At 47.0% G+C, this 17,876-nt stretch overlaps 1 protein-coding gene across 1 annotated transcript in view; it reads right to left on the bottom strand.

Moving 5' to 3' along the window:
* Window positions 1-4,248: 4,248 nt before the first annotated feature.
* The window catches only part of LOC144125886 (uncharacterized), a 205,604-nt gene continuing 191,976 nt past the window's right edge, over window positions 4,249-17,876 (bottom strand). The window contains exons 4-6 of the mRNA XM_077659677.1: window positions 17,482-17,838; window positions 14,083-14,271; window positions 4,249-4,639 (exon numbers count right to left, since the gene is read on the bottom strand). Coding sequence (XP_077515803.1) covers window positions 4,522-4,639; window positions 14,083-14,271; window positions 17,482-17,838 — 664 coding nt within the window. The 3' untranslated portion in view covers window positions 4,249-4,521. The remainder of the gene's footprint in view (window positions 4,640-14,082; window positions 14,272-17,481; window positions 17,839-17,876) is intronic.

Raw genomic sequence — 17,876 nt, 5'->3', positions numbered from 1 at the left:
GACGACCATGGCGGGCAAGGCGACGGAGCATCGAACACCTCGTCACCTGCGGTTGATGCAGGCGTTTCTGCGAAATTACCTCTGACTTCGAAGTGGAAGAAGGGGGATCTTCAAAAGAGTCCTGCCATATTTCCCGACCCAAACTTTTCCTCTTACAGGGACTTTTCCGCTGTGGAATTGTTCGAACTCTTTTTCGATGAAGCCGTAGTGGAGCTGCTCGTTGAGCAAACACGAAAATACGCGCTATTTTTGAATATGCATGATCCGCAGGTCACCACAGAAGAAATGAAATGCTTTATCGGAGTCCTCGTCCTGTCCGGCTATACCCGCTTGCCAGGAAAAAAGTGCTACCGGGATAGCGGCACGGACATGCGCAACACAATGGTCGACAACGCCATGCGAAGAAACCGCTTCATACAGATAATGAGGTTTCTGCACTGTGCGGACAACGCGAGCCTGACACTCAGCGACAAGTTAACAAAGTTGCGCCCATTGATGACACTGTTGAAAGCGAGGTTTCTGAAGCACGTTCAGCCTGTGCGTCACTTGAGCTATGACGAAAGTATGATTGAGTACTACGGTCGCCATGGTTGTAAACAGTTCATACGTGGAAAGCCAATTCGCTTCGGATATAAAGTTTAGTGTCTAAATGCCAAGAATGGCTACCTTGTAAACTTTGAAGTGTATCAAGGCAAGCAGGGGAACCCAGGGAGGTCTGCAAAATATGAAAAGGACTTTGGGAAAGCTGCGGCGCCACTTCTTCAAATGGTGGATGAACTCCCGGCAGAAGCTCACCATCTTCTATTCCTTTTCAATTTTGACAATTTATTCACGAGCATCCCTCTACTTAGGCATCTCAAGGGACAGGGCTACGAAGGTACGGGCACAGTGAGGCAGAACCGTGTTCCGAAAGAGTGCCCTATCGCTCGACTGGATTTCGTGAAGCGCCAACCTCGCGGACACGAAGAGCACGTGTTGAGCGACGATGGAATAATCGTTGTCCGCTGGATGGACAATTCTGTAGTAACCATCGCGAGCACCATACACGGTGTAGAGCCAGTGTCTTCTGCAGATAGGTACTCCCGTGCTCAGAAGAAAAGAATCAAAGTACCCCGTCCAAATACTTTCGCTCAATACAACAGCTTTATGGGAGGTACAGACCAGATGGATGCGAACGTAGGTGCCTACAGGATCGGAATCCGTGGCAAGAAATGGTGGTGGCCGATCTTCACATGGCTTTGCGATGTGTCAATCAGCAATGCTTGGGCACTTATTCGTAGCACAGGGTCCAACGTCACTCAGCTTGAGTTCCGTAGGCAAATCGCACAAAGTTATCTGATGCGATGGGACAATAAACCGAAAGGACCTGGTCGACGAAGAACCCCGATGACTGGTGACGTCTTGACTGGTGCGCGGTATGACCAAGTGGCCCACTTTGTTGCAGCGGTTCCCAAAAGCAAGAGGCGAAGGTGCGCTGGGGACAATTGCAACAGCGCGGTGCGCACACAATGCTCAAAGTGTGACATTGGCATGTGTATCCCATGCTTTAAACCGTACCACACTAAATAAGTGGCGAAATATTCACTTAGTATGTTTTTTGTCATTTCTCGCCACTTGAAATAAACATTTGTTACTCCGTGCACTTTTCTGTAGCATAAGGGCCCAGCGTGACCATATGGTCACGGGCTATATTTTCTAAACTAATAACACAATAGCGATAGTTTTTTGCATGGGTCTTATGCGTATGGAATTAAGTTCAAATATAAATTTTTTTTCAAGAAAACCGAAAAAAAAGAAACCGGTCCTTAATGGGTTAATTCACTGCCGCCCGCCCTGAGACATACGCTGGTGTAGCAGGCCCCTTCACATCCTCGCCAAGCATCAACTCTTGCCACAGTGTTATGCTGTCACCGTTATAAATCCCTCTTCCGGCCCGATCAATTGATTTTTACGCCGTTGGTTTTTGTTTGTAACCATGCCATCTCTCCCTGCAAGATCAATACCCTATACAAACACTTGTGCATTAAAATTCCTGGTACACCAATTGAAGGCGCAATTTATGAAAGCCAAGGTAAACTCTTTATTCAGATACAAGTGAAGAACAGCATCACTAAATAATTGTTGGACTTGACCCGCAGTACTAAGGGCCAATCTGCCAGCCAGACTTTGCAATAAAAGAAAACAATAAGCTAAAACACTATTGCTACTAGAGTGTTTAAGCTGTTCCCGTTATTCAGGGAATTTTAAACTCACGAAAGCTACATTCATTAGACGTAACCGCTGTGATGGCGTAGAGGTAGAGCGTCCACCTCGTGTGCAAGAAGATCGGGGTTGAAATTCGGGTGCTGCGTAATTCTCCATCGGGTTTAAAATAAAACTGCGCCTCGATGGAGTAGCATAGCCAGGCGTAGGGTGCGGCCTGATTTCGATGACTAGAACCGACAAGGCACTCCCTCACCAGAACAAGATTTGGGTACCCTGGTGTAGTACTTGTCCACAACCTCCTATATGACTTACCATTAGGGCGTAGCCCGCAGCGGCTGTAGAGCAACTGACCAAGTTGGTGGTCTGACCTTCGACGCAGCGGAGGGTGCTAGTAATCTTTGGATCCGGACAGGCCGCCATTTGAACCTGAACCTGGCAACGTTTAACGCTAGAACTTGATTCAGTGGGGCTAATCTAGCAGTGCTGTTAGAGGAACTAGCGGGATATGGGATGTCATTGGGCTTAGTGAGGTTATGAGGACGGATGAGGCGTACAAAGTGCTAAGGGGTGGGCACGTAGTACGCTATAGTGGATTCCCGGCCAAACGAGAACTAGGTGTAGGATACCTCATCGATCGGGAAATACCTGGCAACATCTACACTATTAATGAGAGGGTAGTAGTTATCGTAATAAAGCTTAATAAAAGGCGCAAACTGAAGGTGGTACAGGCTTATGCGCCTACATTCAGCCATGAGATTCATATCGCTGAAAGCTTTTCTGAATACGCGGAATCGGCAGTTAGGAAAATAAAACACAGCACACTGTACTGATAGGTGACTTTAATTCAAGGTTGGAAAGAAGCAGGCTAAAGACCAGGTAAAAGGCGCCTATGCTTATGCTCTAGGAATAGCAGCGGGGGAGCAGTTAGAGTTTGCAGACAGAAAGGGTTCACGGATCATGAATACCTCCTTGCTCTAGCGACAGATTACGAAGTGGACATGGAAAAGACCCAATGGTGAGACTACAAACGAATTAGACTTCACAATATGCGCCCAACCTGGCTTCATGCAGGGTTCAGAGGTCCTCGGGAAGGCATTGTAGCAAGCACAGAATAGTATATAGTGTCTCAGATTAGCCTCAGAGGAAGTTGCGGAATTCAGGATATTGCTTCAGAAGAGGTATTCGGCTTTAACTGAGGACGCAACCGTAACGCCGACGCTATGAACGATAATCTGACAGCCATCATTACGGAGTACGCAGGAGAGTTAGCGGTAGAATGGTTCGACAGGATACCTGCAGGTTCTTTCAGGAGACGAAACGTCTGATTAAGAAACGTCAAAGCATGAAAGCATGAAAGAGGGAGAGTGCTAATTTACCAAAACACACCTCCTCCTCCTTGGGAAACTGAAATCTCGGCGCCTATGCTCTGCTTCCATAACTGGATGCAACTGAACGCTGCTCGTTCATCAGCCGTAACACGTTGAGGAAAAATGTGAGCGAAAACTGAGGACAGCAAGCCACAGCAGATCCGCCAATATCTTATTGCAGTTACTTCGCAAAAGAAAAGGGGGCTGATAATTGCTTCTATATTGCCTAGAAGCACCTTGAGAAAGCGAGGCCAAGGGGAACAAAGACAAACTTTCCAGTGAAAACTCCACGCTGTTCTGTTGCAAATGAAAGTAACTTATTTCAGCCAGAATATGTTTCCTTATGCACTAAAAAATACTGTCTGCTGTCGTATCTAGTGCGTTGCTAATTTCATTCGACAAGTTCCAGCTGGCCAGTCTAATTCATCTCTTGTTCTCTAAGATTTCAGCAGCTTGGAGGAGTTAAATATTTCGCCATCAGACGGTTTACAGTGACGTAAACTAAGGTACTACGATCGTAGGCACGAAGAAGTTTCCAGGCATATTTCAGCGCTACCTTGCATAGTGTACCACGCAGCATCATTGAAACAATTCAGCGCATTGCTTTTGTGGGCGCCATGTAGTGTAGCAAAGCTTCTCTAGGATCTATAACTAGGAACTAGAAATATAAAACAGGTTATGGAAAAAAATACATTTTATTTATTTACTAGTGGCCTGCAAATTCGCAAACAAAATGATAGTTTAGAAATTCCGCAAAAAGGAGTAAATCATCAGGCTGTGCCTTGCACAATGCTCCCTCTAAGGAATCAAAATCACACCTGGACAGAAGCTTTGAAGACACCATAAAGAGTAAGGAAAATAAACTGCAAAGCTGCCACAAGTGGCACCCTTTCAGGAGGCAAGGCAGCCCCTCCTGGGCACGTGCAGCCAATGCGGGTCGCACGGGGCATCATGAAACCCTCCTGCGAGCAGCTGCAGGTTCGGATGCCATCCTCGAATGGCGACGGGCGGGCTCTGATGTGCCGATATTCGCCAGTATGAAGCCGTCTGCAGTCCCGGTGGCAGCCCTGCGCATGATCTTCTGCTTAGCCAACGGAAGCGGCAAAAACTGTGCAATGTTCATTCTATTTTCTCTCATACAAACACTGTGGAAAAAGGGCGATCCCTTTTTATGCTTTTCTTTATTTCTGTGACAACTTGCTTATTTCGCATATGCATCCCAACAGACCTCTTCCTTTCTCCTCAGTGCCAACTGTTATGTCACACTTTTTTGATTATACACCTAAAGAAAGAGAATTTCAAAATATTTGTTGTGCACGCTTTTGTCATTAAAAACTTTGGTAATGCACCTGCGGTCAATGTGCGGTACAGTTCAACACAACATAAAACTCTGGCATGACATGTGAACACGCCTTGATTATTTTTATGTTTGTGAACCGAATTCATTGCTCGATCACCCTCTGAGCCTGCCTAAACTCGACATCGATGTTTAGATCACTCCACCATGGTATAATAGAAGAGCATGAAGGCGTAGGAGATCGTGCGCCGTAACTTATTTACCAAATTTACTTCTCCTTACGAGAATGCAGCACGCCAAATGGAGCGGAGCTGAAGCCGAGTACTACTTCAAACCACGGGTGACCACTACAGAAGCTCTTCTACGCCAGCAGCCACTCTAGGCTACCGTAAAGCCCCTGTGAATGTCCGATGAGAAGAGATAGGAGGGAACGCCATGCTAGCCATAATCAACTAAGAAAAGTATCAGTACTGTTGCAAAACGACGCTGTTGTATTGAAACGAGAAGAAATAGGCAGTACGCTCGGAAGGTAATGCTAACGCATGGCCAGAGCCGCGAACATAAATGTAACCATTTCCTGACCTGTTGCCGCGAAGTGCTTGTACCTTTGGTTTGTTATGTAGTTTGTTTAAAGCGGTTGGCACGTAGCTTTTCCCATTGCTTGCCACACAAGAAACGACGCCAGTGACAACAACAGGTCCCAGGGATATCAAAATCTGCCTAATATTCTAGTTTCAGCACTTGCGAGGCCTGTCCGTGTCAAATCATCAAATCCTCAGAAGGGTATGTGAGCGATGTCCGCGAGAGTTTCTCCGTACATCCTAGGGATATCCGCATGTCCATTCAAGATTTCGGAGGAAATCCCTTGCATTTCAGTGCTGTCACTAGGATATACTTATCTGGAATGACTATAGCCGCTTTGAAATGCTTCTATTGTGCTCGAGATCATCGTGGGTGTTATATGCGCCTTTTCTCGAAAGTTCTTCGCCACCTCTAAACCGAGAGCAACGGGCATTTCCTTAGCCCGTCGACAATAGGGCGCTACCAGCAAGACTGGCCGGATTTCTACAGCTAATTCAACCACCAAAACCATTTTCAGCACATCCGCATGAATCTGCTTGGGACCTTGCCTACCTCGGCATGCGGCAATAAATAGATCGGTGTGGCGGCCGATTGCTTGTGCCCGCAAATCGAAACCGTTGCCAGTCTTCCAGCCTGTAGTTTCTATTTGCGGGCAACCACCAACGACAACTTACGAGACTTGCGAACAGCGCAAGAACATGTGAACGCTGATACGAGCATTAATATGGTCGCCTCTCTCATGACAATGGAAATGAAAAACACATATTTCAAAACTTCGTGCTGCTAAATAAATGCCAATTCTGATTTACTCAGATCTGTACTGTCTCGCCAGTGCGCTACCACAAGTCATTTGAAGTTATTAGAGGCGCTAGTGAATCACGAATCGAAATCTCAAGGCGTTCAAGCGGCAGAAGATTGGCTGAATGAAGAGGAGATTAACTTCCATACGGCAGGCTGTAAGGACCAGCGAAGTGACTGGCATTACTCAGAACAAACCCATTTTGCGCACTGGGACAGCTCGGCCCCTTAATAGCCCATATGAACTGCTCCCTCCCAATTATTCCTAATGATTTTTGACCAATTATGTGGAAACAGTGTGCAGTCGTGAGCAGTGTGCGATAGAACAAAGTTGGAGCATTAATTTATTCATTACTCTATAATATTTTGGCAAAGTACAGATCTTCCTGTTTTTTTAAATAATGTTCCTCTTGGCTCATAAGATCCAAAAGTCATTCGCAAATAAAGCTCAGAAATAACGAGAAAATTAGTAAGTTCGGGCAGAAAGTTTGGTCCATCTCATACTCTACAGGACTGCATTGCTAAAGATCGCTCCCTTCCGCACTGCGCGCGTAATTGTCTCTGAAGGCAAGCAAAACAAATTGAATTGCAATGGCAGCCAACCTAATATCAGCTATTGACGTTGGCATATCCTCCATTCTAATATCAGAAATTCACACAGGCGTACTCTTTCTAATATCAACAATTGACGCTGGTTGCCCTCCTGCCATCTATTGTCAACAATTCACGTTGGCACACTCTCCAACTAATATCAAAAATTCACGTTTGTATACTCTCCTTCTACCTAATATCAGGAGTTCACGTTTCCATACTCTCCTTCAATCTAATATCAGCAGTTCACGTTGGTATGCGCTCCTTCTATCCAATATCAGCAATCCACGTTGGCATACTATTCTAGATTACTTTGCGCTTTTGTACGCAGACTGAACAGTACAATTCGCGGCTCAGACGAGGCTTTGCATACTATAATGTTACCTGACCTATTTAAGTACTTAGTTGTTTTTTAAACCGGCAAACATTAGGACAAGCAAACACGTTGATACAGATTCACTGACAAGCGCGCAACGACGCCGAAGGGCCTTCATTACAGGTGTGCATCACAGGTGGCTGACTGGAGGCTTCGTGATGACTGTGCAATAGCGATCGCGAGCACTAACCTTGCCTTGCATACTATGCATTCCAACGCGAATAAATAAAGCCGTTGCGCAATTACTGCTAGCATCTGCAAGTGGGGTTTAAATGTCATCAGTCTGTTGGCGTGTGAAGCACCAAAAGCCCAAAATTAGCAAAGGAAGCAGAGCACGATGTCCAGCTAATGACAGCGATTGATGTCGAAGGCTGCTCAAGCAGCGAAAGCAACCCGAGACCATGTCCACTGCTTAGGCTGGAGAACAGATGCAGGCGAAACAGACAGCCCGCCTTGCCAACCAGCAATACTGTTTTGTGACACTTACAACATATAAACCATCCTGGAATGTGCTGCGCCCTTGCTGCAATCTATTTTATTGTTACACTTGCTGTAAATAGAGAATTCTTTCTTTATTCCTTCTCGCGCTGCGCACACTGGAATTAGCAAGGTTTTGCGTGGGTTCAAGCATTTTAATGCACTTGAGTTATTCTGTATCTTTTTTAAGCTTTAAACTAAAGGAAATGGGGTTTATTCACATGTTAGAATATTGAAGCTAAAATGATGCCCTGTATGAAAAAGAATGCCGTGCAGTACATATCAAACGTGCTACCCTGCTGCCTCTTGCTGTGTGTGTGTGTGTGTGTGTGTGTGTGTGTGTGTGTGTGTGTGTGTGTGTGTGTGTGTGTGTGTGTGTGTGTGTGTGTGTGTGTGTGTGTGTGTGTGTGTGTGTGTGTGTGTGTGTGTGTGTGTGTGTGTGTGTGTGTGTGTGTGTGTGTGTGTGTGTGTGTGTGTGTGTGTGTGTGTGTGTGTGTGTGTGTGTGTGTGTGTGTGTGTGTGTGTGTGTGTGTGTGTGTGTGTGTGTGTGTGTGTGTGTGTGTGTGTGTGTGTGTGTGTGTGTGTGTGTGTGTGTGTGTGTGTGTGTGTGTGTGTGTGTGTGTGTGTGTGTGTGTGTGTGTGTGTGTGTGTGTGTGTGTGTGTGTGTGTGTGTGTGTGTGTGTGTGTGTGTGTGTGTGTGTGTGTGTGTGTGTGTGTGTGTGTGTGTGTGTGTGTGTGTGTGTGTGTGTGTGTGTGTGTGTGTGTGTGTGTGTGTGTGTGTGTGTGTGTGTGTGTGTGTGTGTGTGTGTGTGTGTGTGTGTGTGTGTGTGTGTGTGTGTGTGTGTGTGTGTGTGTGTGTGTGTGTGTGTGTGTGTGTGTGTGTGTGTGTGTGTGTGTGTGTGTGTGTGTGTGTGTGTGTGTGTGTGTGTGTGTGTGTGTGTGTGTGTGTGTGTGTGTGTGTGTGTGTGTGTGTGTGTGTGTGTGTGTGTGTGTGTGTGTGTGTGTGTGTGTGTGTGTGTGTGTGTGTGTGTGTGTGTGTGTGTGTGTGTGTGTGTGTGTGTGTGTGTGTGTGTGTGTGTGTGTGTGTGTGTGTGTGTGTGTGTGTGTGTGTGTGTGTGTGTGTGTGTGTGTGTGTGTGTGTGTGTGTGTGTGTGTGTGTGTGTGTGTGTGTGTGTGTGTGTGTGTGTTAGCCGATGTTCTGAAAAGAACACGCAATTATATTTCCAAGAACTAAGCTGTATTACCTTCCTAACATTTCTAGGCTTCACGCACTTTATATAGTGAGCCAGATGAACAAATATTCAGGTGCTCTGAGCTTGAGGTACAAATCCAATTGTAGAGAGGTTGCTACTTTCAGCGTTAATTAAATTGCTCGTAGAAACACCTGCAGGTTGGTTCGTTTGCCTATGCCAAACCTTTCGTTCCAAGAAACTCGAAACTAGAAAAACACCCTAGCGAAGTAATATTCCCTGTATACATTCCCCTTAGTTGAAAATGTCGACGCTCTGTCCTTATGCCGGCGCGATGAAATGATACATTCGCTACGTTGCTACATCGCGACAAAATATATGCGCTTCCGAGAAACTTGCAGGCAAAGCACGCTCACCAGTGCACGTAACTCTTCGAAATAGCCAATGTTTGTTTGGACACAACGCTGAGGCGAACCTCGTATTCGAAAGTCTAAAAACTGATATGAATATTACGATGAGATACATGCCTACCATTAATTAAGGAGCCTAACTATAAAAGTTAACTATTCAATATTAGTTAAACAGACTGCTAGTTAGCCCATCATAGCTGTATTCTGAAGTACTACGCCGACGTCAGTGCGATGCCGAAAACAGCGCTCTTCTAACTGAGAAAGCTTGTTTTTAAAAAAAATTGTAAATTCAGAGTTAAAACGTACTATGGTGGGCAATAAGAGGAGGAACACAGGAGCGCGTGCCCGATAGCCTCAAACCCTACTGGCAGCGAAATGCGGCGGCCGCTGTACGAAACAAAGTGGAAAGGGCGCTAACTGCTGGCACTCCCGACTCGCTAACGTTGCTACGAAACGGCAGCTGATTGCGTGTCAACGGCTGCTAGCGATGATAAGACGATTATGGCACGCAGAGTGTGGCAATGTGTCACCTGAAGTTCTGCGCAAAATACCGCTGTTAACCTTTTTGTACCGAGAGCTGCACTGGGGCTACCAGTCGGTCACTTCGCAGTGCATTAGAGAAGCTAGATGTGCGCTGGCGCCGTTGGCATGGCAACTGGAGGGGAGCAAGGTGCGGCGTGCGCTTCGCCGCAGCCGCGCGCCCGCTCCACCGTCGGAGACGAGCGTGACGCCACGCGGATGAGAAGTTGTGGGCATGCGCTGATACTATGGTAACCAGAGAGACCCCACAGCCGCGCCGCGTTGTTCATCGCCGCCTCGCCGCACGCCGCTCTATCACTCGAACCGCGCGTTGCATGCGCAGCATCGCGTATAAAAGGCGGAGATGTAATGGGCGTCTATATCAGAACGTTTGACATGCATGCAGAGAAGGAGAGCCCAGCCGCTGCTAAAGGGCAGTATAGACAAGAGATGATTAACTCTTCCGATGCTGATGTTGTCGTCTGGCACTTGGCTACTCAACAAGGAGAGAATGAACGTCAGAAGGCGAAGAGAGCAGCGCAGACTCCCGACAGAGAGTGGAACGGCTTGCTAAACGGAGATGCCAGACTACCGAGCGTAATAGACGGCGCATAGCCGCGTGATTGAGCCTATGAAAGGCGTCAGTCAACGGGAACGAACAGAAGAGGATGTGAATGCCCGTCGTCTGACTGATCACATCATTCAAGTTTCCGAAAAAAAAAGCTCAGTCAGGGAAACGTACTTCTCGCTACGTACATCCTGGCATAGCCGAGCTGCGCCACTGCCAATTTTTTTAAATGCTTTTTTGTGTGTGTGGAGCTGAGTGGTCAGACCCAATTCGTAGATACTGACAAGCATAGTGCAACGAATATTTTAACGTGACAGCGTTAAGGGCCCCGTGTCGCAGAAAAGACGGTGTCGCCGGCGTCGGCATAAGTGGCGTTGGTCGTGCGCTAACAATCCCAGAAGCGCGCACGTAGCGCCATCAGGCGGCGCCCACTAAACCCACTACCTCCTCCTCCTCTTCCTCGCAATGTAGCCCACTGTCCCAACATATAGCGCGCAACGACAGCGACTCCCGCTCATCTCGTTCGGGCAGAGTGGGGTTGTTCGGGAACGCAGGAATCGCGCGGTGGGCGGCGAACAGCGCAGCGCACATCCAAGGCGCGTTTAACACGATGTTTGCAGCTTCCTGCCCGTTCCTTCCGCGCGGAAGCTATGCTGATTTTAGTGGCATCGAGTCTGTTGAGAACGATCTGCCGACGAACTAAGACTGCCACTTGAGTCCCGCGCGTATCGGCAACGCGCCTGGCAGCGCTTCTACCTGGTTTGCCGCTCCGCGCGTCCCTTTCACAGTACGTAGCAGAGCGATTTCTCTAACGGGCAAGGCGTCGCGCCGAACGGGCGATGGCGTTCTGTGGACTCGCTGGCAGTGCTGCAACACGCTTTCGCGTTTCACTCTTAAAGGCGAGACTTAACCGTCCTCCCATTTTGTGGTCAAGATTTGAAATGGCCTATCGTTGGCCAGCTACACCTTCCCCAAAAACGTTCAAATCAATCATGAATAAGAAATAAATGGCAACGTCAAGGCCGGCGCGCCTCTTTTAATTGATTTCACGCAAAAATGCTTACAAAACCAGATCACGACTGCCTGCACTTAGTAGTGTGTTTCAGCGTGCCTTTTAGTAAGCGGGAAGAAGTTATTGAAACAGCGAAGAAAGGCTCCTAGCAGCGGAACAGTGGTGCCTTGAGAGGCTGCCATTTTAAGACTCTGAACAAGATAGTGCAAGCGTACCGAGATGAACGGTGCATTAAGGATGCGCCGCACAAAAGGCAAGCTCGTGCCACGCCGATCGATCAAGACCTACAGATTGTTGCTGCGGTCAACGAAAAGCCTCTTCAGAGTGCGAAGAACGTGCGCAGTACTATCGTCCTAGAACATGTAAGCGACAGCGCGGTACAGCGAAGGCTAAGGGAAACCGCACTCAGAAGTCGCATCACCGCTCAGAAGCCCCTTCTCACAGTTGCCAACAAAACTGCTCGCCTGAAGTTCGCTGTCGATCACCGTAGCTGGAGAGTGGAGTACTGGAAATATCTAGTCATCTCTCAAGAATCTACTTTCTCGACTCGCTGAGACCAGCAGAAAAGAGTATGGCGCATGGAGTACACATGCTTCTGTCGTCAGAACATCAAGGAGACGGCCGCAATTGGATGCATGTCAGTAAACGTGTGGGCGGCTAGCTATTCCATGAGACGGCCTAGGTCCCATTGTAAGAATCCCTGGGAGATTTACGAGTGCTGCGTATTGCACATTGGTGGGATACGAGATGGTCCCCTATGCATTGAATGGTTCACATCCGGATGGATATTATATATTTCAACATGACTTGTCTCCCGCTCGCACAGCAAAGGTCGTGTCACGTCTTTTAGACGATCTAGAGGTAAGGAGCCTGGAATGGTGTGCGAAAGGTACAGACATGAATATGATAGAACATGTTTCTGCACGAATGAAGGCCAAGCTTTCTAGGCTCTCCTTGGACTTGGCGACCGTCGATGAACTGTGGAAAGCTATACAACATCAGTGGAAACATCTTCAGGATGACACAGCCTTCATCCAGGCTCTCTACGGAACGTTGTCAGAAAGAATGGAGGCCGTCATTCAATCCAGCGGAGCTATGACCCGTTATTAACTCACCAAACGTGCAAGAAAAGTTGAAGCTAATACTGATACATTGGAGTACTTTTTCTGTGCACTAAATTTTGTTACCATTTGGCGAGCGTCAATTAAAAGATTTCCACCCACCAAGATTTCCACCCATTCACAGAAACTAAGATGCAGCAAAACACGTATCAGAAAACAATGTTGTTTATCTTGTATGTGAACGCTATTACAGGTGCTACAGTATCGGGGTGGTGTCACAGCCGTACGTCCCGCGCATATCACCGAAATAGAGAGAGCGACAAGCATTTTGCTCGAAACTGCAGGCGACACAATGCCACCTTCTGTGTACCATAATCGTCTTATCATCGCTAGCAGCCGTTGACACGCAATCAGCTGCCGTTTCGCTGCAGCGTTAGCGAGACGGGAGTGCCAGCAGTTGGCGGAACTGCGGCGCCTTTTCCACTCTGTTTCTTACAGCGGCCGCCGCATTTCGCTACCAGTAGGGTTCAATGCTATCGGGCACGCGCTCCTGTGTTCTTACTCATACTTCTAACGATAGTACAACTTGTACATGGCCCGCTATGCCCTTGAACGTGCATATTGTAGTTGACCTAACAACACACTGAAATGCCCGTGAAGCAGTTTAGTGGTGGAAATCTACACCCGAAATTTTAAAAAATAATTTCGATTAAAAAAAGACAAAAATACGCACCCGAGGAATGAAACAAGTGATGCGGTGGTTTAGCTAGCAGCTCTATCCGGCGCGGGTTGTCTCGACTAGGTCTGCTTAGCCTAGCTGAGCGTGGCTGCGCTTTTCACACAAAATCATATCATGTGCTCGCACTTTAGTGTGTGGTTTGCTCTTGATTGCCTGGGAATGGTTTGTAAATAACCACCCTCTGATAAAATTGCCTTGACATTGCCTCGGCTATTAAAGGCAAAAGGCTGCTTTTAGAAATAACCTTTCGGGGAATAGAGGACGACGACGCTGCTATCACAGGCTTCTTCAAATACAAGCTAAGCATAGACGACCGGCTTAGTTGATGCCCGATGACTGCTTTGAAAAGGCAGAGTCCCCAGCTTCGCCTCTTCTCCGACGTCGCTTGATCGTAGGCAAACCAAATAAAAAATTATTTTAAAAATCAGGATATGCGATAAGTGAAGCGTGTTTATCCAACATTTGAAAATTAATCTACCAAAAGTATTCTTCATGCTCTCAGCTTAGACAGGGGAGATTTCCAATTTCAGTACAAAGGTACACGTTAACCACGTTTATGGTTTTGGGGAGCTGAAGCACTTGCCCTGCTCTGACACTACACCGACGCATTTGAAGGACCTGTAGCGCTTCTTCTTCTGCCGGCAGAAATATTAGCAGAAAAGGCCATCGGCACAATTGCTAAATTACGTATCATCTTGATTCAAAAAAGAAGCGTGGTAATGTTTTTTTTTTTACATAATCGATGTTCCTATCCCTATTCGCCAGTTTATCAGTTGGGCCATGCTGAATCATTGCGGTTCTGGCGCTTTAGTAAGGCTCTACTTTTCTCAAGCAGCCTTATCGAAAAAGCACGGCATCGCCAGCTGTCGGCTTCTGCAAAATGTATGCACCAGATGGTTCTGTTGAGGTCCAGGCTGGTCCGCGGAAATTCTGCCACAGGACGGCTTCCCGCAGTGGCACGAGGGGCTCCCAGCTGGTAATCATCGAACGGCGCTGCTCGGAGGTTGAACCAACTGCGGTTGTGAAGGAACTGACGCATGCCCCACATCCTGTTTCCGACTTTCATCCTACTGCCAGTGCTGCGAGGAAAGAGGAGGGCACACCGTAAGCATGAAAAATGCTTAAGATTGCGCTCGGTCAGGGTGAACAAACATCCAGAACGTGATGTTTGATGATAGTTTAGAATTCACAACAGCTTGTCAGAACATAGTTTGCGAAAAACTACAGCTTACCTACCTTTCGCAGTAATCTTCTTAGATGTCTCTCACTCCGAAATCACATAAAGAAGCTAGAACTTGCTTTTTGATCGGGGGGTATTCTTTTGCAAATCTAAACGAAAGTGCTCTATAACTGCCAAAAGCCCAGATCTACGCCGTCATGTTGAGAGAATGAAAATCTGTGTATCCGTTTTTCAGCTCCATGTAACGGCAGCTTCAGAGCGAAAGGAAACTGCCGACCGTGACCACAAGATAGCTGAAAACGGCAGCCAGATAAGCAGGCAAAGTGCAGAAGTGATTTCGCTGCCTTCTGATGCATAACTACTTGGCCGCTTGAAGAACGAAAAAGGAACATCCCTCCTATGTCTCTGCCGGGGATGTTTAAATTTCGCTATGCACTTAACGGCAGTTTGGTAAATAAAGTAAATTCGCAAATAGGTGTTTTGTAAAAAATACAAAAATACCCAAAAGAACTACATAAGGCATAAAGGCAACCAGAATTACCAACAATTTTACATCTTTGAAAGTCTCTGAAAAATAAAGATATCCTTAGAGGAACAATGAAACTGAAGAAAAAGAAAAACGTGACAAGCAGACAAACCAGGATAAAGCAGATACCTTCAGCAAACTCATTTTTTTACTCTGTGTGCTCCGTGTATACCTACACACTGTGCACTTTGTGCCGCTTCTTGGAACTGGTTTCTACCTGAACCATGAACCTCAGACGGTGTGAAATGTAAAAAGGACATCACACATCAAACTTAAATTATATATTATGGCAAGGAGCATGTCACTTTATAGCCTATTGCATGAATATTCTATGCATAGGCAAGAAATTATCGGCGCCACCTTTTATACAGTTTTGCGCCTATGCGTAGCAGGGAGGAGAAAAAGCGAATGTTTCAGGGCATCTCCTCTTTCAAAATGTTTCTAATGAGAAAGGGACCTTTTTCTGATTGTTAGCATGCAATAAACGTCAGCTGAAAACATCCTAGCAAGTGCACGCATAGGCTTCACGAATAAGTGTCGAGAAAATAGGTGAGTCTCGGAGGCCGGATGTGCTACTAGCATATTTATCGTTGGTTCCTAGCAAATGTGTAACGTGCGACTGGACACAGAGAGAGATTGCGGGTGTGGTTCAAGCACAGCTTCTTGAGACGCAAGATTATGAGAATTTAACGTCACATTTGCATTTTGATGCAAGAGACCTATTTCTGAGATTGTGCATTTCTGTGTTAATTCGATCTTCACTAGGCCCTGGCGCCTCACTAAAGATGTAAACCATACGATTGCAAGAGAACTGAGGGATTGTAAAGCAGCAACTTTTGTTCTTCTCTAGAGTGTAGAAAGAGCAGCTTGCGAGCGTACGACGCTTTCATTCTTTTTATATTGGGTACAGAAGCTTATGTGCATAATACAAGCGAAAGACATTCCTAGACCATAACCCCACGTTCCAAATGATTTCAACAATAGCTGGCTTCTCTAGTTTCGAGTGAGGTTTCCTGAAAGAGGCAATACTGGTTATAACTTCTGCTTGTCAATCCAGTTTCACCAGTTAGATGCAAGACGGGACAAACTACCTGCTTCAGAATGTAACCGCCTACAGAAACCTTGTCATGTGCCCCAAGTACTTATTGCTGCAGTTGCTGCAGTTGGCGTCGAAAAGTATTGATTGGAAATCATTCGATTAGGTATTTGCATTTCAGTGAACGCAGTTACGCTTATGGCGATGAATTGTTCCTGAAAGGCTAAGCGAGTTTGTAGAGACCGCGTCGCCGAGTCCGCCTGGTCGGATAAAGTTACAATCCTCACTCAGCACAAGAAAGTTCCGTAACACAGCCATCGGTGTGTGGGCGACGCCGAAGGCCTTGTGCAACAATTATTATGAGTCAGGGTTCATTTGAGCCATGTAACTAATAATAATCCGGCTCGCAAAGAGGTTCAGTCGGTTTATATGTGCAAAGATCAGAAGTATTCGCCGTGAGAGGAACATGAAGGAAGAGCGGGCTGCTCTGAATCCAGCGGTGGCAACTCCGGTACACGGCTGCTAGGATGTACATAGAATTTTGTGCCAGTCAATGTATAGGGAGCCCTGAGGAAAAAAAAAAACGCATATCCGTCCATACGCTGATTGGCGCTAAACGTTGAGTTTGTTCTGCTCTAATTAATAGGATTATTCTTGTAATTACTGTGGTGAACATGCCAGGCGACAGGCTTTGTCCCGCCTGCGCTGAGGTGCTCATTGGTCCTCGCTGCTCCAGCCGAGGCAGGGCAGAGAAGATCACGTGGTGTAGCACCACGTAGCGGTGCGGTTTGGTGGAGAGCACTGTGCGCGCACACCAGGCGCGCGATTTTGGAATTGTGCGAGAAATGACCAAACTTTGTTGAGCCACAGCAGCGAGGGTAATCGTTGTTTTTGATATCCTGAAAAATAATATGGCTATCGTTAATGGCCAGCTAAAAATATCTAATTGCAAGCGGACGCCTATCTATATTATTTAAAAAGTTGACTGTTACAATTTAGTTAATCACTTTATTACTTAACATGATTAGCATCATTTCTGACGCCCGCCAACATTGGTATTACTATGAACCAAACATCTCTTCGCCTAAAAAAATTGCATTTAAAAATTAGTGGCGGGTTTTCCGGAAGCACCGTTATATAAATACACTTCTAATCGCAGACATATTGCGCTGCACCGGAAGTATTACAATTACAACGGGAAGCTGCAGTATATCATTCCACTAATATGGTGCCCCAGTACATTCTGCGCGCTACGCACTGCCGCAAACTGGCTAGCGCGTCTGCCTCCCAAGCGAGCAATCGTAACCCATATTTCCAACTTCCGCACGTCGTTTTATTTTTAGTGCCACGTCTCATTGTGCGGCTCTCGACAAAAAATTGCAGAAACTCTATCAGTTATCAATCATGCAGTTACACCATGAAACGTGCACATGCCATGCGTGAAAAATAAGCGGTGCTTGATCATAACCTCTTCGCGGTCAGCTCCGCTAAGTGAACCGGTCGCGACATGGTACACCCTCAGCAGTTCGCACTTGGATATCGCTAACCTTGCTTCTTTCACCGGCAGGGGAAGCACCACCGAGAGGACGATGGCGATGGCGTACATAAAGCGGCGCAGGAGCTGGCTTCTGGCAGCGCTGCGCCTGGTGACATGGCCGTGCTGCTGCATGAGCCGGCCGGAACGGTGGCGGGAAATCTGGGGGGAGCGCTGGTCGCTACGGCGAATGCGCACCTCGATCCTGTGTGCAGTACCGTCCCCTCTGTGCTGACCGAGCAGCAGTGGCCCAGTGGAAGTTCGGCCCAGCTGGGGATTCCAGCGGATTATAAAGAGCCTGCTTCCAGGGGGCAACGACGAGCTGGTTCCTGAAGACGGTGGGCTGGTCCCAACGGCCACCCTTCTCAGCCTGCCGTGGGGAGACATTACACTGCGGCTGTAGGTGCA

Source organism: Amblyomma americanum, chromosome 1, assembly GCF_052857255.1.
Source record: "Amblyomma americanum isolate KBUSLIRL-KWMA chromosome 1, ASM5285725v1, whole genome shotgun sequence".
Classification (NCBI taxonomy): domain Eukaryota; kingdom Metazoa; phylum Arthropoda; class Arachnida; order Ixodida; family Ixodidae; genus Amblyomma; species Amblyomma americanum.
Note: the sequence above shows the minus strand (reverse complement) of the source record. Positions and strands in the feature narration are given on the sequence as shown.